The following is a 25,947-nucleotide window of genomic DNA, read 5'->3' on the forward strand; positions in this document are numbered from 1 at the left end:
AAGCTTCCCTTTAGCATAGGAGCCAGGTGAGATACAAAAACAGAAATTGCTGGAAAAACTCAGCAGGTCTAGCAGCACCTGTGGAGAGAAATCAGAGTTACTGTCTTGGGTCCACGGACGCTTCCTGCATTCTCAACTGAACGAGGGTTCATGCCCCACCTTAAAAGCAATGGTGAGAACTCACACTAGGTGAGATTCAGGGTTGGTGCAGAGTTCAATCTCAGCCTCAGATGCAGTTGAGAAGCAATAGAAGTTGGAAACCAATGGACGTTGACTTGTATTGCAGACAGCAATACTAACTCCAAACAGAAGTGTTTGAGTGCAGAATGAAGTGGGACTCACCTAAAATATTTCCAGTCTATTTCGCTTGATAAAGAGTTTTTCGGAGTAATGGGGGTGGTGGGGGGGTGTGTTACGGTTAAGAGATTGTAAAAGTTTGCTCTTGAATAAGTCCACAAATCCAAAAATATAAAGAGTTTGGTAGCGCACACGGATAGAGAAGTTTTGATTTGTGGGGGAATTCAAAACTAGTAACCATAAATAAGAGTCAATTAAATTCAGGAGAAAGCTCTTTATCCACAGTGGTGAAAATGTGAAAACTGGAGTGGTAAACAGTGCAGGTATGATTAAGGAGAAGATAGATAAGAACATGAAAAGGACATAAGAATATGATAGCATGAGATAAAGAAAGGTGAAAGGAGGCTCACATGGAGCATAAAAGCCTGGCGCAGGTTTTTCACGGGTCAGATGCTAGTGTTGTAGCTGCACTAGAACAGCTTGGCTAGTTCAAGAGCACAGGTCTTCAGAACTATTGCTAGAATGCCATCAGGGCATTGCAGTATTCAGTGCTGTCAGGTATTTCTTGATATCACATGGAGTGAATTGAATGAATTGAAGTCACTGGGGGATCTTTGATCTGTTGTTGTCTCAGTCAATTTCAGATGGCCCATCCAGTTTTATTCATAGGGTTAGACACTGCAGAAGAGGGTCTTCAGCCCATCGAGTCTGTACCGCCAAAAAATACACAACTGCCTACCTACCCCCCCCTCCTCTTAGTCTTCGGCACAACATTATGGGCTGAAGGACCTGTACTGTGCTGTGTTGTTTTAGGTTCTACACAAAAGGTTTACTACAGTCATCTTAGAGAACATTTAAAAGAACATTTAAGAGTCAATCACATTGATGTGGGCCTGGAGTCACATGTAGGTCAGGTAAGTACGGCTAATTTTCTTCCCTAAAAGATTAGTGAACCAGATGGATTTATACAACAGATGCCAATGGTTTTGCAGTCAATAAACACTGATAAATTGAAATTTTCTGAATTTAACACGAATTTAAACTTCACCATCTGCTGTGGAAGGATTTGAACCTATGACCCGAGAACATTAACATCAGCTTCTGGATTTCTAACAGTGTCACTATCACCATACCACCACCTCCCAGTGCTGTACATACCTTGGAATTAGTCAAACCTAAGAAAATAGTTAATGGCTACAGTAATGTCAGGCATCATGGAATGCAGCGAAACTGGTAATTTCACAGGATGTGAACGAACAAAAATGATATTCAGGTAAAATGAAATCATAGGACAAAGTGTAACTAGGTAGGTGAGGTGCACCATAATGCCATGCTGATTTCAAGTCATATGTTCTGACCTTGTTGTCTGCCCATTAGAACTACCCACATTCACACATATAATGGAAAACTGGCCACCTAAGATGCAAAGGTTACTGTACGGTAGTTCTATCACTGAAATACTGAAAGTGCTTCATAAGATGACAAAAAAAAATTCAAGGAGGAGGAGAGGAATCATCTCAACAAGCTTTTTTTCCTCGTGGCAGCCAGTTGGTTCAGGAAATGAAGACCAGGAGTCAATCTCCACTCAGCTTGAGAGTAGAGAGACATGCATGATTGACTCTTAAATGTCTTTTGAAATGGCCCTATAAACCACCACCTTTATAAATTATTGAAACATAGTTAGAAGCAGTGAATAAGGGCTGCTGAAATCCAGACCTAAACCTCGGCTTTTAGATGTTGTGGGGAATGTTTCACCCAGCTGATCTGTATCAGCCTCCCTAATGTTCCTGTCTTGTTTCAAATCAGGAAGCCTTCAAATGGAAAGCGACCATGATAATCACTACATGGCAGAAGCATGTGAACAAGTCCCCATCCATACCCATATACACTTCACCTCAATTTGTATAAGGAGAAACATGCCTTTGTCAAGCAATCTTAAATGTGCTTAAACATTCTAATTTGGTTTAAAACATGCTGGCAAAACAAATTTAACTCTGAACGACATCATGGAGCTATCAGGACAGCTGTACAAAAACTTGTACAAAGAGGTGTTTTCTTAAGAAACACCTTCAAGGAGAAGAGAGACTTTAAGCATAGCCACAAATGGTGCAATCAAAATTGGGACGAAGCAGCTGGAAATGGAGGGGACTGAAAACAGTTACAGAAATTGAAAAGGGCAAGAAAATGTTGAGATTTGACAGGATGAGGATTTTAAAAGTGAGGTGCTGTTACTTAACTGGAAAGGTTCAGAGAAAGTTCACATGCCGATTCCTGAGATGAAGGCTTATCTTATGAGAAAAGGTTGAGAAGATTGGACTTATAGCCATTTGGGCTCAGAAGAACAAGAGTTGATCTTATTAAAATGTATCAGATTTGAGGGAGCCGGACATGGTGGATGCTGGGGATAAACTTCCCCTGTTAGGGGGATTCTTGAATTAGGGGGCTGACACGACCACAGGTCAGAACCTCAAAGTTGTGTGGAGGTTTTTGCTCCTTTAGTTCCAAGGTGTCTTCTTTCTTAAAAAGACGACAACGAGAGAAAATAACCGCAGGTGTAAGAAAAACTTGTGTAGGACCAATGGAATGTAACACTTAAAAGTAGTAAAAGAAACTTCAAACAGTCTACATGGTGATCTTGTGTCGACAGAGATTAGAAGAAACTGACAATTCTGCACAACAGCAAATTACCCCATAGATTTTTGTCATAAACAACAGACACATTATGCATTTTTCCCTTTGACAGAGGTTAAAAAGCAAGTTGCAAATCTACAGGAGTGTACTAGTGGGACTGAACACTTGCGTATACCAGCAAGGGTTCAAGTATTAGCCAGCTGTGAAAAATCACAGTCAAGAACTATTCCCAAGTTATCCAAGTTGCAAGTAAAGACTGGCTCTGAGTGCTGCACACCAATTTAAAAGAATTGTACGTACGTGGAATAGTGGAGGTTAGATGGGCTTCAGATCGGCACGACAGGTCGGCACAACATCGAGGGCCGAAGGGCCTGTACCGTACTGTAATGTTCTAATGGAATCAGAACGAGGGGGGAGGTGGGTAAATAGAGAAGGGGAGCCTATTCACCCTCCTCACCCAGGAGTGCTGCAGTTTGGGGAATGCAAAATGGAATCCTAACAAATTGGAGTACCTAATACAGGGACTGGTGGTAACAAAACATGGTTTAAAAATAAAAGGGGTCTCAATTTAAGACAGACACATGAAGGAATTCCTTCTTTCAAAGGATAATTCATCTTTAGAATTCAATGAGTATTACAGGCAGGATTTTAAAAATTTATTCATGGGATACAGGTGTTGCTGGCTAAGGAAACTGAAGTTAAGACCACAATCAAATCAGCCATGATTTACTAAGCAGTGAAGTAAGCTTGATGGTCTGAATGGCTTACTCCTGGTTCTTATAATCTCAAATTGAAGGAAGCTAATGTAGATACAAAGCACAAAAATCATGTGTGAACAGATCTTTGGTGTAATTTAAGATGAGGCAGTAGAATTCTGGGTGACCTCAAGCTTAAACAGAATGGGACATTGGAGAGCAGCCCTGGCTGCATTGGAATGATCAAGTTTGGAGGTAGCAATATGAACTTGAGTAGCAGAAAAGCTGATGGAAGGACAGAGGTCAATTTTACAGAAGCAAATAAGCAGTTCTTAATATCACAGAACTCAAAGGTGGGAGGAAATCATAGAAATAACAGATGATTAAAGTGGAAAGAATATATGTGGGAAATGAAAGACAAGGGTACTGGCTGACAAATTGAAACTATCACAGCAATGCTTAGTAGCAGTGAATCATTAGATGTTGAGATGCTCGAGAAGGTCAATACTCTGTTGAAAGTGAGGCAATTCTAACAATTTCTAAATCACTGGTGCGACAGCACTTGGAATATTATGTACAATTCTGGCCACCTTAGTATAGGAAGGTGATTGCAGTTAATGAAAGAACACAGCAATCAAAACTGACAAAGGGAAAGAGGGATTTGATGTGATGTAATGGTGTTGAGAGGCAACAGAAACACTTTTACTGAGGATTCTAAAGAGGCCAGATTATTTTGACCATCATGTGCAGTTTCAGTGATAATGGGAACTGCAGATGCTGGAGAATCCAAGATAATAAAATGTGAATAAATAGGGAGAGAGGGGGAGGCGGACCGAAGATGGAGAGTAAAGAAGATAGGTGGAGAGAGTGTAGGTGGGGAGGTAGGGAGGGGATAGGTCAGTCCAGGGAAGACGGACAGGTCAAGGAGGTGGGATGAGGTTAGTAGGTAGCTGGGGGTGCGGCTTGGGGTGGGAGGAAGGGATGGGTGAGAGGAAGAACCGGTTAGGGAGGCAGAGACAGGTTGGACTGGTTTTGGGATGCAGTGGGTGGGGGGTGGGGAAGAGCTGGGCTGGTTGTGTGGTGCAGTGGGGGGAGGGGATGAACTGGGCTGGTTTAGGGATGCGGTAGGGGAAGGGGAGATTTTGAAACTGGTGAAGTCCACATTGACACCATATGGCTGCAGGGTTCCCAGGCGGAATATGAGTTGCTGTTCCTGCAACCTTCGGGTGGCATCATTGTGGCACTGCAGGAGGCCCATGATGGACATGTCCTCTAGAGAATGGGAGGGGGAGTGGAAATGGTTTGCGACTGGGAGGTGCAGTTGTTTGTTGCGGACTGAACGGAGGTGTTCTGCAAAGCGGTCCCCAAGCCTCCGCTTGGTTTCCCTGTCTCTGCCTCCCTAACCGGTTCTTCCTCTCACCCATCCCTTCCTCCCACCCCAAGCCGCACCCCCAGCTACCTACTAACCTCATCCCACCTCCTTGACCTGTCCGTCTTCCCTGGACTGATCTATCCCCTCCCTACCTCCCCACCTACACTCTCTCCACCTATCTTCTTTACTCTCCATCTTCGGTCCGCCTCCCCCTCTCTCCCTATTTATTCCAGTTCCCTCTCCCCATCCCCCTCTCTGATGAAGGGTCTAGGCCCGAAACGTCAGCTTTTGTGCTCCTGAGATGCTGCTTGGCCTGCTGTGTTCATCCAGCCTCACATTTTATTATCTTGGAATTCTCCAGCATCTGCAGTTCCCATTATCTCTAATAAAATGTGAGGCTGGATGAACACAGCAGGCCAAGCAGCATCCCAGGAGCACTTGAAACATCACAATAACACAATGTGGGCCGAACTTGAAGTAGGTAAAAGTAAACATTAAACAAAAGGTCAGAGTTTAAAAGTAAAGGGGCCTCTCGTTCAGAAATTTCAGTCACTGAGGATTGTATTACTAGTAGGAGGAACTATTGGAAGGTGGAATACAGTAGCAGCCGAACAATCAGGTGAAAATCATTCTCATTTGGTCATTTTGGTTGCCATAGATCACAGTACATGAATTGACTTTGAAATGCTGAAAAAAGTGCTTCGAAAACAGGGACAAACTTATAGATCAAATCTACAATGTGAACTGGTGTTGGTAGAGGTCAACTTATTTTTGCTTGTTGGTTGTGAACAGGCTGCTTGTGGTGGTGTGTCTTAAACTTCCAAGCATTCTTCTAGAGAGGGGTTACAGCACCTCACCTCCTGCAGTGTCAACTTATACAGTCAATATAGTTTAACACTAGACAGGCATTTGAGCTGAAAAATTTCAGCCAGTTCCTAATGTGCAAAAACATCTAAACATGCATTTATTGGCCACAAAAATGGGGATTATCTGTTTATAGCCCAAGCATAGGCCTAGACATGCACCTTGGCACTGCAAAGCAGCATGCCACATACGACAGATAGACTTGTAACCGCAGTCTGAGGGCTATTATTTTGTAAGTTCATTTTTTTAAACAAAGTAACTCATTCACATAAGATACTGCTGCAGTTATATAAAAGGGCACACTACAGCTTTAAATACATTGAATCTGGCTCTTACATCACCCCTGTGCTCACTGACCATTGCCAGCTCCAAGTCTTTCTTATCCTCAGTTTCAAAGCTCCATGGTCTTGCACCACCCCCAAAACCCTCCATTCTATCACTATAACCTTCCAGTTCCTTTTTGTTATGATCCGCTATAAAGCTTTAAAATTTTCTCCCTAACACACTCTACATCTCTCTCTACAAAATGCCTAGAATACTATCTCTTTAACTAATCTTCGGAATAGTTCCATGCCAGGATACAAACATTTATTTGACAAGATTCTCGTAGAGTGTTTTAAATTTCACAGCAATAACAGGCACTAGATAAATACAAAGATAGTAGGAATTGCTGACAGTGCAGAATCTGAGATAACACGGTGTAGAGCTGGATAAACACCAGGCCAAGCAGCATCAGTGGAACAGGAAAGCTGAGGTTTTGAGTCTGGACCCTTTCTGAAGGAGGGTCCAGACCGAAAACATCAGCTTTCCTGCTCCTCTGATGCTGCCTGGCCTGCTGTGTTTATCCAGCTCCACACCTTGTTAACCAGATAAATACAAGCTGGTGTTGGTGATTTCAAAAATGTTTTGTACAAGGGGAGCAAAAGTGATCTTGAGGGTAAGAACATCATTGCGAGTGCCCACTTGCCTCTCAGCATCTACGACAATAATTCTTGAGGAAAGCAGCTGTAATAGGAAGCACATGAAAGAAGGACATTGATTCGGTAACTCACCGTCAAAGGTTCCACTTTCCAAAAGGGCTCCACTCTCCTCGAGTGTTTTAAATTCCTCCAGAGAAATGAAGTTATAATCAACCCCTGGCACTTCACCTTCACGGGGTGGCCTTGTAGTGCCTGAAAGAAAACAACCAAAAAAAAACTGAAGCAATGAAAGCACGCGGCTTTGCTTTTGTTGCCATTCAGTATGCCATAGCAGAAAAATTTGATGAGAAAGTGTACAGTCTGGATGATCTCGAAAGTGAAAGAAAAGATTACAGGATCAATAAGAACAGAGGGTACATGGTCATTTAAAATTAAATTTGACCAATGCTCAAAATAGAACACTAAGAAACAGAGACCTGTGTTTATAAAGAACCAACCAACCGTTCATGGTTTGAGCTAATTAAACCCTTTTGACATGCAGTCACTTTTACAGCCTGGGAAGCTGTGGCAACTGATTTCCCCACATCAAGCTCATTCAACAAAGAGAGGTGATAAAGACTATTTATAGGTCTTGTTTGAAAAATTAATATTGCTTCAGACACTGGCAAAATGCCCCAACAGGACAGGAGACCTAGATTCAGTTTAACAACTCATCTGGAATATTATATTAACCAGGTTTGAAGAGACTAGTGGTCTCCTCCTGCTCCTATTTCTTAGCCTTGTGGTTAAGATATGAGTATCAAGCTGAAATTTTTACTCAATTTGAGTATGCTAGCAACAGAGCACTGATTGAGATGGGACATGGTGAATCAAAGAAATGACTGAAGTGGAGAGTTCAGAGAATCCAGTTCACTGATTCAGTCCAAGGAACTTTGATATCCTGAGCTGCAAGATATACCATATATTTGTGCAAAGGTCTAGAGTTTCAGACCAATTATTTGGGAAAAATAAGACTGACTGATACAGGATAAATGTAGAAGAAATGAAATGAACAATTATCCGTTACAAAGTTGGGGTTGAGGGGAAGGATCAGCACCTTGTCAACCCCCCCAGTGCCCTCTAGAAGCTCCCATCCTCTAGAATCAAAGAGCCCAAGAGACTCAATAGTTTAATAACAGGACTTATTTCCTCCAATCTCGCTGCAACTGTGAATGTTGCAAAATTTCCATGACATTTTACTGATAGATTTTTTCAAGTTCCAGTGATCTCGATGTTACTGCACATCTAAGGCTTTCTTTTCATTTTATTTACTAATTCAGAGAAGTAATAAATGTTGCATTTTACGATAAAAAAATTCTAAACCTTCCAAAAACTCAGCAGGCTCAGGTGAAAAATAAGATAGCTGGGATTATGTCAGGAGCAGGGTTTTCTTTTAAATTCACTAATCGGTTGCAAGTGTTTCTGGTTTGGCCAGCATTTATCAACCATCCCTAACCAGCCCGAAAGGTGGTGACTGCAAGCCAGATTCTTGAACATTTGCAATCCATGTGGCACTGCTGTCTCCACGGTGGCATTAGAAGTGGAGTTCTGGTATTTTGACCTGGCAACAGTCAAGGAACAATGATATAATTCCAAGTCGGTTGTCAGGCATCTAAATAAAACAACACAATTGTCTTTCTGTTCTCTGATGACAACTTTATTGGATCAAAAAGGCTTCAAAATTCTTAAGTTTTGACTCTTGTATTGTACACCAAGGACATGAATGGGTTCTTTCCCTAGTTTTCAAACACTATGGTTGTGGTCTAAACTATGGCCAAAAAACTATTAATATGAGATATTAAAAAATTAAGGATTTTATTGGCCAAAAATGTGTTAACCTTTACACACAATTAATTATTATTGGCAGATGTAAATTAAGGGCTTTCTTACATTCTTGAAGACATAACTGCCAGTGAGGCGGATTTCACAGGCTAAGGTCCTTGAGCAGCTCAGAAAACACACAACCCCTTCTTTGGGGACCTGTACAGTAAATATATTGGACCAGTTGACTTGAGGAAACCTCCAATACTACAGTGTCCTGAAATATCCTTCAGATGTACATTCTCCATCAGGGTTACTAGGCATTGTGCCCTCCCCACCAAACCCTTTGGACACCAAAGCCAACAGGAGCATTCCACAATGCCCTCAAATCAGCTAACCATCCTGTGTAATAATAAAAGCAAAACATTGCAGATGTTAGAAATCTGAAATAAAAACAAAATGCTGGAAAGACCAGGTCTGCCAGCATCTGTGAAGACAAACAGAATTGGCATTTCAAGTCCAACAACTCTTTGGAACCATCCTGGTTTCTCAGACTCGCGACCACATCAGTTCAATTAGCCACAAAGCTATAACAGAATTTATAGCAGAGAAACAGGCCATTCAGTCTAATTGGACTATGCTCATGCTCATCTTTCAGCCAAATCCATCAGCATAATCTTCTATTACTTTTTCCTTCATGCTTCTCTAGCCTCCTCTTAAAAGCCACTGTACCACTCACAACTACTCCTGGTGTGGCATGCTCCACATTTTTACTACTCTGGATTTATCCTGTTATATAGCTAACAGTTTTGGATTTAAAATCAGAATCATTTGTTAGAAAGCCAATCTTTGATTTTACAGCCAAAACTATTAGAACACATTTTGATTTGGCTGCCTTGAGGTGTGACAGCTGCAAGGCAATGACAGAGATACACAGAAACCAATGACTTGGCTGCGCCCTTATGATGCTTCCAGACTACTACTGATAGACAGACTTAGACACAGACACCCCACCCACATTGCTGCATGGCAGGCTGCACTTACATGGGATAGTTCTCAGGTAGAGATTGTCACGGATCACCTGTTGTAGCTGGTGGTCCACCGATCCCTTCTGGAACTGCAGACTGAGGTAGTGGCGAAGCTCCTTGTTTATTATTCTGCCTGTAAAAAGCAATTCATGATTTAATTTTTTTTACAACCTCATCCATCAGCAGACCCTGTGAAAAAGGCCTACCAGAAGGCACAGAAAGGACAATTTGTAGCAAGGACAGCAATAATTTGCCTCAGTGCAAAATTACTCATCACCAGGGTCACTAGATTTATCTCACATACTAAACAGATGACTTCCATTTACAACATTAAAAGGAGCTTCCTAAAGCAATAAATACTTCCACGATAATGTCACTGGTTTGAACAAAAGTCAAACTGAGCTATGCCAGACTGTGATACAGCAAGAGAGTTGGTTTAATCAGATTTGATTAGAGAACAGACCAGGCTTCCCTGGAGCAATAACACATTCAGATACACACATTAACTCCCTAAACAGCCCATAGATGTAGATAGAAAATAATCATTGTGGGACAGGAGGAATGTTAGCCTGAGCGCATAGCTTCAGTCACAGGACAGCATTAAGATCAGCAGCAACAGAGGCTTTACCAGGAATTGGGGAAGGGATGGAACAATGGTTAGAAAGAAGAACATGAAAACAAAGTGGAAATATTACAGTATCGTCAGGGAGAAGAGTTTCCAGGATGATTTAGAAGTGGCGGTACAGTTGACATTTCAGAAGGGTTTAGCAGAAGAATTCCAGGACATCCCGAGGCTTCAAATCACCCCATACTGTTTATAAAGGGTTTTTGCAATAACTTAATAAGGATACAACTGTCAACCATTTTCTCTGTATGCTAAAGAACCAAAAGAACTTCAGATGCTGGAAATCAAATAAAAACAAATTGCTGGAAAAGGTCAGCAGATCTGACAGCATCTGTGGAGAGAAATCAGAGTCCAGTGACCCTTCCTCAGAGTTCTGCTTGTTTTGGCTGTATGTTACGTACGACAAAGCTCAATGCTCCTGGCAGCACTCACCCACAGTCATTCTGTGTTCTTGGTTGCCCTAGCCTGAAATATAGTCTTCTCTCTGTTATGGCATTATCTGCTCCCCATTTCTAACTAGCTCTAAAAGCTCCATCACACAGCCAGAACACTTAATTTCTCCAACTCCACAACTTTCTGCATTCCGCCTTCCTTTGCATACCTGTTGTGCAGGTGTCCAAACCCCTCTGCTTGGAAGTTTTGTTGAAACACAACTACTGCTCCTTCTTCCACTTTTCACAACTCTGACCATTGGAACAAGTTTAGGTATCTCCAATTATCATTTCCTTTGTCTAAGCATTAGTGCCCTGGTGAAACACCACAGGACATCACCCAATACCAAAAAGAATAAGTATAACACAGTCTGAAGGGAATTTTTTCTTTGTAAACGCCATTATTCACATACTATGTGCTGCTAGTTCAGAGGAAGATAGCACCAAGGTGGCAATTCAGTCATCCAAGTCTGTCTTAGTATTCAACTAGTTCAGAGTTCAAATGCAACCTTTTACACAAAACTACTCATCTGCTACCTGGCCTACAAATTTCTGCTTGAAGCGGTGGTGGTGAGTTCAGGTTGGGAATTATTGGACAGCACACCCCCATTTCAATAGCTCAAGACTGGCCAGATTTAGAAATGTTCTTTCTCGCTGCCCCACCCCCACTGCAAGGCTCTAAGTGACTGTCCATTCCAAGATGCCCTTCAGCTGGTGGCAGCATTCTCCTTGAACTACAGAAATCTGACAGATAAAAGTACACCAACATTGCTATTCAGTTTTTTAAAATGGTTTGTATCTACAATGTAAGATTGAGTGACTACAGCTGCCCCTCTGCTTGGTGAGCAGTCATTGCAAGGCAGTTCATACAGTCAACAGTCCAACAGGTCATGCAGGAAATGAAACATTTCACAATATCCAGTACCATGTCTCCTAAAAAAATGGTCAATGTTTATCTCCAACAACCCCTCCTATGCTTTTGCCACTTCAAGCCTGCTGCAGGTCACAGAAATAGCAAATGGGCATTTGGAAATTGGAGAAAAGCTCTGAAACAAAACCAACAGAAAAAGGTTCTCTCAGTAACATCAAAAGAATCATTCTGGCTTGATATTCCACTCCTTTTCGGTGTGAATTTTCCCTCCAAACTTCTGGAGGGTCATAGAGCAGCTTTATCCCCGAGTACAAACATAAACCTTCGGAGATGCACAAGAGGTTCAGGTGATCCCATCCACTTTGACCATACTGTTTAACAGCTCCCTGCAGAGGGCACTCTCCATCAATCCCCCTTCAGTTTCTAAAACGCAGCAATGGTCTCTCACATTTGGGACAAACAAGAGTAAGCCTAAAGCTAAAGTCTGATTCAAAGCTGCACGAGTCAAGCATAATCGACACAAGTGAGATCAATTCTGGAGTCTCCCTGGGTTGAATGCTCTCCAGCAATGAAAGGCACCTCAACTACATTTAGCATTTTCTAATCTTGCCTCTCGACAGCTCTTTGGTCACACAGTACATCAGGAAACTGTTTGAGAGGTCAGAGGTTCCCAATGACCTTGCCATTGGCAGGCGTGCATTACTGCGTGCAACCCAGTGCAATCCTTAGTGAGCTTGCAATCTTGGCCATCAGTTGCTCAGCAAGTAGCATAAACTAGGCAACATTATTGCCAGATTAGAATAGGATGCAGAAGCAAGGATATCATAGTGAGAAAACTATTTCATTAAACTAACAATTTAAAATCTCCCATAAGGAACCAGCTCATCCATTCAGATGTAGCTGATAACATGTTCAAATCTGGTGTAGTTAAATTTGTTTAACACTGCCTCCTCCTCAAAAATCAGCATCATAGACAAACCGCTCCCCTGTGTTGCACTTTGGCAACAAATGCCATGCAACCATGTTGCAACAAACAGCACTCCCCACCCCATCCAATGGACAATGTCACCTGAGCTAACAAACTTCTAAATGCAATCTGTGCCACTAAATCTTCACAACTTAACTTTCCCAGCCCTGGGTAGTGAATATATGTTGCACACTCTCCCTTCTAAGAGCAATATGTTCTACTGGAGCTGCAGTGCCTTCAATTCAATGCAGTAATGGTTTATGCAGAATGATTATGATACTAATAATCCCAAAGAGTGAGGGAAACGAGGAGACATATCACCTTTTAACCTCCTCTGCCTGCTGCTGACCCTTAACTCAATATGGTTGACGGTTTGAGACACTCAAGCAGTCTTATCAAAACGGAAATAAAAGGCTACAAAGACATGATCGACATGATGGCAGTGGCTAAGAACAGTGGCTCTCACCACCACCATCACCAAAGCAGTGGGCGATAAATGAAGGCCGTGTCAACAATGCTCTCAAGAATAAATTGAAAAAATACCAGGGTTGCTACACTTCCTGGAGATTTATCCTCATAACTCTTGTCACTGGTGTCTGCTGCTACACATTATTTTGCCTGACAAACTAAACAACTTGTAACTTAGGAAAGCACAAAGCACCAGTAATTTCCGAATTTTAAAAAATTGCAATATCAATTGCAAACAAAAAGTGCAACTTCAATCGATTTGTTGAATCCAAGAAAGTAACCCCGAAAATTTTAAACAATTTTCTGAATTTTAACAATGCACAGTATGTTAAAAGGGAAGTCTAGACAAAATCAGTCCTAATTCAATTTTCTGACCCATATGTGTCACCCTGAAAGCCCAGCTCTGGGAAGATGAGACTGAAAGCTCAAGGAGCACCATCTGAGCTGCCCAATTGCTGAAATACAGCACATCATACAATCACACACATCGCAGGCTGACATTTCCGGTTCTCAGGGTCTTGCCAGTCTGTGTACTTATTCCTCCACAATGAGTTTTCACCAATTTGTGTTGATGTCTCCATCCCTCCGAACAGTTTACATGGTACTTCCGGATTCCGAGTTCCCTGGTACCTTCCACTGGCCTGGATGTAGTCTTATTCGTAACAATGTTCTGAATAGCAGGATAATCACACAATGCAAATCAATTAAAAACTAAGAGACAGGGTACTTCACATTCATGATTCGTCTGTAAAAAGACAGTTACTCCAAGGTGGCAATAGAAATACTCGGAATACCAAGACTATCCTCAGATTCTGGATTGGGATCCTGACTAAAATCCCAATGCAATCTAACAAACTTTAAATAACTACTGCCTCTTTGTCTTTCAGCCTTGAGGTAATGGGCAACAATCCATTAGTCTTTTAAATTACTCTGCCACCTGCTCATTAAGTTGAGGTCATTTCTATACGTGTGGGCCCCTAAAAATCTCTGCCCTCAGTTGTTTCCAGTTTCAAACCACATTTTCCTCTTAGCAGATGAGATGCAAGAGAGGGTACAGACAAAAATGGAGGATGCAGCTTCCTGCTGTATCCAGGGAGGGTGGGGCCAATCCCCCTCTGGATCAGGAACTGAATCAATTATAAGGGCAAGAGTAAACTGACACAAATGGCCTTAACCGGTGAATGCTGAAGCTTTCAAAGGAATTGCTTGGTCAGTCAACCACAGATTTAGCTTCCTGATGATTTCTGAAGGTACTACACCGTAGGAACTTAAGTATCAGGAAGGGGTAGATGAGTGGAGAGGGAATCAGCATTTGCTGGAAACAAATCTGAATTGAAAAACTGCATGCAAGTAGTGGAAAGTGTAGCTACCAACCCATGAGCTCAATCATGTCCACGTGTTTACCTTTCAACTGGAGAAACCAGGTGATACACACACAAAGGTAACAAGGTGTGGAGCTGGATGAACACGGCAGGCCAAGCAGCATCGTAGGAGCACAAAAGCTGACGGTTTGGGCCTAGACCCTTCGATACACACTCAAACACAGGTTGAAGAAATGATGCAGTTATGCATTATGTTGCGTTGATCACCTCCATTCTATAGTTTCAGATTCTATAGCCCAATAATGAACGCTTCTCAAGAGCCTGGATCTTGCCAGGTTCAATTTTATATGTAAAATTACAGAAAGAGACAGGTCTATAGAGCCTTTTGCAATCTCATGACAGTCCATAAGCAGTCAATAAAGTGTAGCCACTGCTGTCAGAGATGTACACTGGTGGTGGGGATGTAGGACCCTGGAAAAACTGCACACAGCAGAGACTGTGCTCCCCTGAAAAATCACCCTGTGCAGTTCTTTGCATTAATGTCATTGCCAGTTAAATCTGAAGGTAGCAATGAAGCGAACAATCCTGTGCTATTCTCAGCACAAGGTCAGCCCAACCCTTTCCCTTCCAGGTACTTAAAGTCACAGTGCAGCCCCTTGCCAAGTATGAAGTCTGGAACTGTCACCCCTCCCCTACGGACGGCTCTCACTGATGTAACAGAAACACAGCCAAACTGAGCACAGAAAGCTCCCATACATTACAACATAAAATAATCTGCTTTTTTGACATTAGGCAAGAGACGGGTTTGATCAGGATACAGGAAAGAACTCCCGCACTTGTAATAGTGTCATGGAGTTTTTTGTTTTAAAAACTCAGCAGATAGGCTGTTTTATGACTGACCTGAATGAACGGACCAGTGAACATGCACACTCTCAGGATGGCATTCAAACGTAAGCCTGGATTGTGCACTCGGGTCTCAAACTGATGTAGAAGCTTCCACTTCAGAAATTAGCATGTTACCCACTGAGCTATAGCTGACACAATCCTTCCATCTTCCACAGTAAAGGCAAACTTTCAGAAATCACCCAGGTCATACCATCTGCATTACACTGCCCACTCACTCAGAAAACAGACACCACCTCAGTGCGGCTCACATGCACCAAAGGAACTTGTCATTGCATCAATACCACCTCGAACAAGGATAGCAGTATCACCTCCAAGCAGCAAACCAACCTGACTTGGTTACATGATCATCGGTTCTTTCACTGTGGCTGGATCAAAATCCTGGAACACAAACTGCCAGCACTGTGGGTCTAATTTCACCCCACAGACAACAGCAATTCAAAGAGTGTCAACAGCGCCTTCTGCAGGACAAGCTGAGAATATGCAGGTGGATGAACACAGCAGGCCAAGCAGCATCACAGGAGCACAAAAGCTGACGTTTCGGGCCTAGACCCTTCATCAGAGAGGGGGATGGGGAGAGGGTTCTGGAATAAATAGGGAGAGAGGGGGGAGGTGGACCGAAGATCGAGAGAAAAGATGATAGGTGGAGAGGAGAGTATATGTGGGGAGGTAGGGAGGGGATAGGTCAGTTCAGGGAAGACGGACAGGTCAAGGAGGTGGGATGAGGTCAGTAGGTAGGAAATGGAGGTGCGGCTTGGGGTGGGAGGAAGGGATGGGTGAGAGGAAGAACAAGTGAGGGAGGCAGAGACAGGCTGGGCTGGTTGTGTGATGCAGTGGGGGGAGGAGACAAACTGGGCTGGGTTTGTGATGTGGGGGGGGGAAGGGGAGATTTTGAAGCTGGTGAAGTCCACATTGATACCATTGGGCTGCAGGGTTCCCAAGCAGAATATGAGTTGCTGTTCCTGCAACCTTCAGTTGGCATCATTGTGGCACTGCAGGAGGCCCATGATGGACATGTCATCTGAAGAATGGGAGGGGGAGTAAAACGGTTCACGACTGGGAGGTGCAGTTGTTTATTGCGAACCGAGCGGAGGTGTTCTGCAAAGCGGTCCCCAAGCCTCCGCTTGGTTTCCCCAATGTAGAGGTAGCCACACTTGGGTACAATGGATACAGAATACCACATCAGCAGATGTGCAGGTGAACCTCTGCTTAATATGGAAAGTTATCTTGGGGCCTGGGATGGGGGTGAGGCAGGAGGTGTGGGGGCAAGTGTAGCACTTCCTGCATTTGCAGGGGAAGGTGCCGGGTGTTGTGGGGTTGGAGGGCAGTGTGGAGCGAACAAGGGAGTCACGGAGAGAGTGGTCTCTCCGGAAGGCAGACAAGGGTGGGGATGGAAAAATGTCTTGGGTGGTGGGGTCAGATTGTAGATGGCGTAAGTGTCGGAGGATGATGCGTTGTATTCGGAGGTTGGTGAGATGGTGTGAGAGAATGAGGGGGATCCTCTTCGGGCGGTTGTGGCGGGGGCAGGGTGTGAGGGATGTGTTGCGGGAAATGCGAGAGACGCGGTCAAGGGCGTTCTCGACCACTGTGGGGGAAAGTTGCGGTCCTTGAAGAACTTTGACATCTGGGATGTGCGGGAGTGGAATGCCTCATCCTGGGAGCAGATGCTCAAGTTCTTCAAGGACCGCAACTTTCCCCCCAGAGTGGTCGGGAACGCCCTTGACCGCGTCTCCCGCATTTCCCGCAACACATCCCTCACACCCTGCCCCCGCCACAACCGCCCAAAGAGGATTCCCCTCGTTCTCACACACCACCTCACCAACCTCCGAATACAACGCATCATCCTCCGACACTTCCGCCATCTACAATCCGACCCCACCACCCAAGACATTTTTCCATCCCCACCCTTGTCTGCCTTCCGGAGAAGCAACTCTCTCCGTGACTCCCTTGTTCGCTCCACACTGCCCTCCAACCCCACCACACCTGGCACCTTCCCCTGCAACCGCACGAAGTGCTACACTTGTCCCCACACCACCTACCTCACCCCCATCCCAGGCCCCAAGATGACTTTCCGTATTAAGCAGAGGTTCACCTGCACATCTGATGTGGTATACTGTATCCATTGTACCCAGTGTGGCTTCCTCTACATTGGGGAAACCAAGTGGAGGCTTGGGGACCGCTTTGCAGAACACCTCCGCTCGGTTCGCAATAAACAACTGCACCTCCTAGTCGCGAACCATTTTACTCCCCCTCCCATTCTTCAGATGACATGTCCATCATGGGCCTCCTGCAGTGCCACAATGATGCCACCCGAAGGTTGCAGGAACAGCAACTCATATTCTGCTTGGGAACCCTGCAGCCCAATGGTATCAATGTGGACTTCACCAGCTTCAAAATCTCCCCTTCCCCCGCCACATCCCAAAACCAGCCCAGTTCGTCCCCTACCCTCCACGGCATCCCAAAACCAGCCCAGCCTGTCTCTGCCTCCCTAACTTGTTCTTCTTCTCACCCATCCCTTCCTCCCACCTCAAGCAGCACCTCCATTTCCTACCTACTAACCTCATCCCACTTCCCTGACCTGTCCGTCTTCCCTGGACTGACCTATCCCCTCCCTACCTCCCCACCTACACTCTCCTCTCCACCTATCTTCTTTTCTCTCCATCTTCGGTCCACCTCCGCACCCCCCCCCCTCCCTATTTATTCCAGAACCCTCTCCCCATCCCCCTCTCTGATGAAGGGTCTAGGCCCTAAATGTCAGCTTTTGTGCTCCTGAGATGCTACTGGGCCTGCTGTGTTCATCCAGCTTCACACTTTATTATCTTGCATTCTCCAGCATCTGCTGTTCCCATTATCTCAGAATATGCAAGCATGTGTCAGTACACTCATTCCTCAAGATATAATACGTGCATTCTAATAGCCTTGATCCCCGGCTTTTACCTTCCTCAAAATAATACCCTTGTATCTTCTGCATTCATCTACCCAAAGGAGCAAGCAAGGCCAATAACATTAATTCAACAGGCTGGTAAGATGAACTTGGGGTTACTGTGTAAACAATGATATAAGGCCGCTTTGCAAATGTTATGATCACTGAGATGGACAGTGAGGATTCGGACCACCCAGATGTATGAAATGCCAGAGGCTGACAAGTCTGGGGCACTCAATGTTACCGTCCCCAGTACACACCCACACGAAGGTGAGTGGCCCCAGACTGTCAGATATAAAGACAGAATCATCAAGTATTGATACAGAGAAATGCCTTTTTAAACATCCTGTCTGTGTGATGCAAACTTTAAAGAATTATGTATCTGCACCCCTAGGGCCCTCTATTCTACAACACTACCCAAGGCCTAACCATTCATTACATAAAGCCTACCCTTGTTTGTTTTACCAAAATGCAATACCTCACATTTAACCAGACTGAACCCCATCTGCCACTTTACAGCCCACTGATCCATTTGATCAAGATCCCAGTGTAATCTTAGACCTTCTTCACTGTCTATTATGCCACCAATTTTGGTATCATTTGCAAACTTACTAATCATGCCTTCTATATTTTCATCCAAATCATTTATATAAAATGACAAAAAAAGAGGACTCAGAACCGATCCCTGTGGAACACCGGTGGTCACTAGCCTCCAGTCCAAAAAGCAACCTTCAACCAATACTGTCTCCAGCCGTTAAGCTGATTATGTATTCAATTGTCAAACTCACCCTGAACCCCATGTGACTTAACTTTAATTACTCTACCGTGCAGAATCTTGTCAAATAAAAGTCTACTGCTCTGCCATCAACAAGCTTTTTGGTAACTTACTCAAAAAACTCAAGCTTGCGAGACTCTATTTTCCTCACACAAAACCATGCTAACCATCCCTAAACAATTTTTGCCTTTATAAACCATAAGATTTATGAAAATTTATGACCACCTCCAACAATTTACCCACAACCAAAGTCAGGCAGACAGATCAGTAGTCCCCCAGTTTCTCCTTACAACCTTAAACATCGGTACATTAGCCACCCTCTGGTCATCAGGCACCTCACTTGTAGTTAAAGGTGATGCAAACATTTCTGCCAGGGGTCTCAGTTTCCTTTCTTACTTCCCACAACATTGAGATACATTAGACCAGGTCCTGGAAATTTATCCACCTTTATATTTTTTAAGACCTCCTAAACTTCCTCTTTTGCGATGTGAACTGGTTTTAAAACATCAAAGTTTATTTCTCTGCATTCTCTAGACACCATTCCTTTCTCCACAGTAAAAGCTAATACAAAATTAATATTTTGCATCTTTCCCATTTCCTGGGGTTCAACACAAAGGTAACCTCCTCTATCATTAAGAGGTCTAACCCTCTCTCTAGTTACCCTCTTGCTCAATGTATTTGGAAAATCTCTCTAGATTATCCTTAAGCTTATCAGCCAATCCTATCTCACAGCCGCTCTTTGCCATCCTGATTTCTCTCAAGAATACCCCTACACTCTTTATATTGATGTGGATGAGCCGGTGTTGGACTGGGGTGGACAAGGTGAGAAATCACACCAGGTTACAGTCCAACAGGTCAATTTGAAAACATAGCTTTGAGCGTCAGTCCTTCAGATGTTAGAGAAAGAGCTAGTATCAAACACAGAATTTAAGGAAAAGGTCAAAGGGTAATACCATTGATGAGGATGTATTAAACAAACCTAAGATGCTGTTAAATCTTTAATCCTTTAGAAGGCTTTAATCAATAGATATGTATATGTAAATCCCCAAATTTCTTGGAAGTCACTGCCCTGAGAGAACGAAAGGTTTTATCAGTATAAAGAGGTGGTGACATTTTAGGTTAGGTATTTGCAGATACATTCTATTATTTTCAAAAAACACAATTTATAACCTCCTACTTTAGAAATAAAGTCAGTCTGACTCCAAACCAAAGCAAACAGATTTTAAACGAGGCCTCACATCTAACATGCATTGTCTGACCTAAAATGTCACCTCTTCTTTACACTGATAAAACCTTTAGTTCTCTCAGGACTATGACTTAAAAGAAATTCAGGGGTTTACATATACATATCAATCAATTAAAACCTTTTAACTGATTAAAGATTTAACAGCATCTTACTTTTTATATACACAAGGAAAAGATCAAAGGGTCCAGACCCGAAACGTCAGCTTTCCTGCTCCTCTGATGCTGCTTGGCCTGCTGTGTTCATCCTGCTCTACACCTTGTTATCTCAGATTCCGCAGCACCTGCAGTTCCTACTACCTCTGAATCAATTTCAACCCCACTTGTCAGACATCCTTTTACCTGTGAACTCAACTCTAATTAGCTCTTGTCTCATACCATTAAAATTCGCCTTAGTCCAACTAAAAAACTAAGTTTTACTGAAGGCTGGATGATAAAATGTGAGGCTGGATGAACACAGCAGGCCAAGCAGCATCTCAGGAGCACAAAAGCTGACGTTTCGGGCCTAGACCCTTCATCAGAGAGGGGGATGGGGAGAGGGAATTGGAATAAATAGGGAGAGAGGGGGAGGCGGACCGAAGATGGAGAGTAAAGAAGATGGGTGGAGAGAGTATAGGTGGGGAGGTAGGGAGGGGATAGGTCAGTCCAGGGAAGACGGACAGGTCAAGGAGGTGGGATGAGGTTAGTAGGTAGCTGGGGGTGCGGCTTGGGGTGGGACGAAGGGATGGGTGAGAGGGAGAACCGGTTAGGGAGGCAGACACGGGTTGGAGTGGTTTTGGGATGCAGTGGGTGGGGGGAGAGAGCTGGGCTGGTTGTGTAGTGCAGTGGGGGGAGGGGACGAACTGGGCTGGTTTAGGGATGCAGTAGGGGAAGGGGAGATTTTGAAACTGGTGAAGTCCACATTGATACCATTAGGCTGCAGGGTTCCTAGGCGGAATGAGTTGCTGTTCCTGCAACCTTCGGTTGGCATCATTGTGGCACTGCAGGGGGCCCATGATGGACATGTCATCTAGAGAATGGGAGGGGGAGTGGAAATGGTTTGCGACTGGGAGGTGCAGTTGTTTGTTGCGAACTGAGCGGAGGTGTTCTGCAAAGCGGTCCCCAAGCCTCCGCTTGGTATCCCCAATGTAGAGGAAGCCGCACCAGGTACAGTGGATGCAGTATACCACATTGGCAGATGTGCAGGTGAACCTCTGCTTAATGTGGAATGTCATCTTGAAGCCTGGGATAGGGGTGAGGGAGGAGGTGTGGGGGCAAGTGTAGCATTTCCTGCGGTTGCAGGGGAAGGTGCCGGGTGTGGTGGGGTAGGAGGGCAGTGTGGAGCGAACAAGGGAGTCACGAAGAGAGCGGTCTCTCCGGAAAGCAGACAGGGGTGGGGATGGAAAAATGTCTTGGGTGGTGGGGTGGGATTGTAAATGGCGAAAGTGTCGGAGGATGATGTGTTGTATCCGGAGGTTGGTAGGGTGGTGAGAGAGAACGAGGAGGATCCTCTTAGGGCGATTGTGGCGGGGGCGGGGTGTGAGGGATGTGTTGCGGAAAATTTTACTGAAGGCTTATCCTTTTCCATAGCCATTTTGAAACTAATAGAATTAAATCTCTCGACTCAAACTGTTCCCCCAAAGAAGGTCTAGTTTTGTTCCTCCTTTAGTAGGACAATCCACATACTGGCAAAGAAAATTTTCTTGAGCACATCTGATGAATTCTTCACCATCCAAACCTTTATCGCTAGGGTAGTCCCAATCAATGTTTGGAAAATTAGAAGTCCCATTACCTTATTATGCTTACATATAATCGGAGATCTCCCTTTATTTCTCAATTTCTCTTAGTATTTGCTTGGGGGGGGGGGGGGGAGGAGAGAGAGAAAAAAAGAGGGGGAGAGAGAGAGAGAGAGAGAGAGAGACTATAGTACAATCCCAAAGTGATCTTTCCTTTCTGACATGCACTGCCCCAGGGCACAATCACAGTGCCAGTTAAGTGGCAGGGTCAGATCTGTCACCTAAACACTGTACATTTTTCTAAAGATAACTGATTCCTTGGATTTTTGAAAATAGGGGTGCCACATTCTACTGACACTCCCTCTAGTGAATAGTAGGACAATGTGAAGAATGCATTTCACTGTGGTATGTAGCCGGTTGGTCTGGTATGTTACTAAAAGCTCTTCTGTTAATTGCTTAAAACCACGCCAACATACTGCCTCACTCTCTCAGTGCAAAGGCTGTCTAACTCAGAACCAAGGGGTTTCCGGTAATCAGGTCTATTGGTTTAGATTTTTTTTAACTAGAGTGACTCATACAGTACAGAAACAGATCCTTCAGTCTAACTCGCCCATGCTGACCTAGATATCCTAAATAAATTTAATCCCATTTGCCAGCATTTGGCCCATATCCCTTGAAACTCTTCCTGTTCATATGCCCAACCAAATGCTTTTTAAACATTTTAATTGTACCAGCATCCACCACTTCCTCTGGTAGCTCATTCCACACACACACACACACACACAAAATCTGGGTGAAAAAGCTGCCCCCTTAGGTCCCTTTTAAATCTTACCCCTCTCAACCTAAACCTATGCCCCGCTAGTTTTGTACTCCCCTACCTGGGGCAGATACCTTGTCTATTTACCCCATCCACACCCCTCATGATTTTATAAACCTCTGAAAGGTCACCCTCCACGGACAATAGCCCCAGCCTATTCTGCCTCTCCTTATACCTGAAACCCTCCAACCCTGGCAACATCCTCAAACCTTTTCTGAACGCTTTCAAGTTTCACAACATTCTTCCTACAGTAGGAGATCAGAATTGCACACAGTATTCCAATAGTGGCCTAATCAATGTCCTGTACAGCTGTAATGTGACCTCCCAAAACCCCTATACTCAATATACTGACCAATAAAGTCAAGCATACCAAATGACTTCTACCTGCAACTTCACTTTCAAGGAACTGTGAACCCACACTCTGAGGTCTCCTTGTTCAGCAATGCTCCAAGACGTTATCATTAAGTGTATAAGTCCTGCCCTGATTTGCCTTTCCAAAATGCAGCAATTCACATTTATCTAAATTAAACACCATCTGCCACTACCCGGCCCATTGGCCCATCTGATCAAGATTCTGTTGTACTCTAAGGTAACTTTCTTTGGTGTCCACTGCACCTCCAATTTTCAGCAAACGTACTAACCATATTTCCTATGTTCACGTCCAAATCATTTATATAAACAATGGAAAGCAGTGGACCCAGCACCGATCCGTATGGCGCACTGCTGGTCACAGGCCTCCAGTCTGAAAAGCACCACCATGCTGTCTTCTACCTTTGTCAGTTCTGTATCTTCCCTGTATTCCATGTTACCTAACCATGCTAAGTCTACCATGTGGGACCTTGATGAACAACTTGAAGTCCACACCAATCATGAGCACCGTTCTGCCCTCAATCCTCTTCGTTACTTCCTCAAAAAAACCTCAATCAAGTCAATGAGACATGATTTCCCACACACAAAACCATGTTGACTATCGCTAATCAGTCCTTGCCTTTCCAAATACATATGTATTCTGCCCCTCAGAATTCCCCCAACAACTTGCTCACCACCGATGTCAGGCTCACCGGTCTATAGTTCTCTGGCTTTTCCTGACCACCTTTCTTAAATAGTATCACATTAGCCAGCCTCCAGTCTTCCCGCACCTCGCCTGTGGCTATGGATGTTACAAATACCTTGGCTAGAGGCTCAGCAATCACTACCCTAGTTTCTCAGATTTCTCCGGTACACCTGATCAGGTCCGAGGGATTTATCCACCTTTTAAGGTGCATTTTAAACTGACCAGCACCACCTCCTCTGTCACACGGGTATCTTTCAAGATGTTGCTATTTATTTCCCCATGTTCACTATCTTCCATATCTTTCTCCACAGTAAACACTGATGTAAAATACTCATTCTTTATCTTCCCCATCCCCTGTAGTTCCACGCATAGGCGGCCTTACTGATCTTTAAGGGGCCCCCTATTGCCCCCCCCCACCCCAGTTATCCTTTTGTGTCTGTAGAATCCATTTCAATTCTCCGTAATCCTATTTGACAAAACTCTCATGCCCCCTTTTACGCCCTCCCCGATTTCCCTCAAGTATACTAATACTGACTTTATACTCTTCTACAGATTCACTCAATCTCAGCTGTCTATTCCTGACATATGCTTCCTTCTTATTCTTGACTAAAACCTCAATTTCTCTAGTCATCCAGCATCCCTGATACCTACCAGCCCTGCCCTTTACCCTAACAGAAACATTATCTTGGGACTCTCATCTCAATTTGAAAGCTTCCCGTTTAATCAGCTGTCTCTTTATCTGTGAGCATCTGCCCCCAATCAATTTTTGAAAGTTCTTGCCCAATACTGTCAAAATTGACGTCCTTCCAATTTAGAATTTTAGCTTATAGATACAGTCTATCCTTTTCCATCATTATTTTAAAACTAATAGATTTATGGTAACTGGCCCCAAAGTGCTCTTCCTCTGACACTTCAGTCACCTGCTCACCTTTATTTCCCAAGAGCAGGTTACGTTTTGCATCTTCTCTAGTAGGTATATTCACATTATGAAACGTTGAGGACTTGAATTCTGATGGAGTCAACAAACTCAAAAATATTAACTCTGCTTTCTTCCCACAAATGCTACCAGAACTGAGTTTTCCCAGCAATTTGTTTTTGTTTCAGATCTCCAGCTTCCACAATACTTTGTTTCAGCTTATAAAGGCATGTTGGCAGGAGTCAGTGAGGTATTTCTAAAATGTAGTCGCTGTTGTAAGGTAGGAAATACAGTAGTCAACTCGCACATCGCAAGCTCCCACAAACAGCAATGAAATAAGCGACATTATTTGTCTTCAGTGATATTGGTTAAATGATAAATATCGGTAACACACAGGTAGATGGTGGTAACAGGCAGCACAAGGAGCAGAAAAATCTGAACAAAATGGGAAGAAATCTTTACATGCAGGGATAACAGTGAGCTCAACTTCAACATAAAAACAGAACATGCTGGAAATACTCAACAGTTCAGACATTGCTTAGTCTGCTGAGCACTTTAACATTTTCAGTTCACACATCAAATTTTGAGTATCTGCAATATTTTACTTTTGCGTTAATGGCCAGTATTGTCTTAGGTTTGCTCAAAAGGCAGGTTTAAGTAAATTGCAGAAGGGGGAAAGTGGGTCCTTTTTACAGAAAGAACAGCAGTCAAGCCAGAAGAACTGATTTAAACATGTACACTACGACAAAAATACCAGTCATCAGAATCACTTAGTGGCAGCTTTAAATACACACAAATTATAGGTTTTTGTGTTCACCGCTGCAAGCTACAGCAAACCTAGCATTTCTGCACATCAGTCACACAACTGCTTACAAAATTAGTATTTATGCCTTATATGCAAGACAAAATCCAATGTTTTTGCTTTATAACTGCAATTGCTGCTCTTCAAATTTGGTATCAAGAAAAACATGGTAAACATCATAACACAACTAGTTAAAGAGGCTAAGAATTGACAATCACTGACCAGTAGCACTCTTGCTTTGGAGGCAGGTGGTCATGGACAGAAGATGCACTTGTGTCCCTCACAAACTACAGTCAACACTCCAATTCAGTATCCAAGGGTGTGCTACACAGTCAAATGCACTGACTTTCAGATGAGATGTTAAATTCACGATTGGATGAGATCCCATGGCCCCTATTTCAAAGGTGAGAGAAATTCTACCCCTTGCCTGGGGATCAGCTTAGCTCAGTAGGCTGGATGATTGGTTTATGAAGCAGTGAGATACCCATGACATGGGTCCTATTCCCACA

At 43.7% G+C, this 25,947-nt stretch overlaps 1 protein-coding gene across 8 annotated transcripts in view; it reads right to left on the reverse strand.

Moving 5' to 3' along the window:
* magi3a (membrane associated guanylate kinase, WW and PDZ domain containing 3a) overlaps positions 1–25,947 on the reverse strand; it is a 123,788-nt gene that overhangs the window by 42,227 nt on the left and 55,614 nt on the right. For all 8 annotated transcript variants that reach the window (XM_048553076.2, XM_048553078.2, XM_048553074.2 and 5 more), the window contains exons 2-3: positions 9,624–9,740; positions 6,912–7,031 (exon numbers count right to left, since the gene is read on the reverse strand). In XM_048553076.2, the coding sequence (XP_048409033.2) occupies positions 6,912–7,031; positions 9,624–9,740 (237 nt within the window). The remainder of the gene's footprint in view (positions 1–6,911; positions 7,032–9,623; positions 9,741–25,947) is intronic.

Source organism: Stegostoma tigrinum, chromosome 21 (genome assembly GCF_030684315.1).
Source record: "Stegostoma tigrinum isolate sSteTig4 chromosome 21, sSteTig4.hap1, whole genome shotgun sequence".
In the NCBI taxonomy this organism is placed as follows: domain Eukaryota; kingdom Metazoa; phylum Chordata; class Chondrichthyes; order Orectolobiformes; family Stegostomatidae; genus Stegostoma; species Stegostoma tigrinum.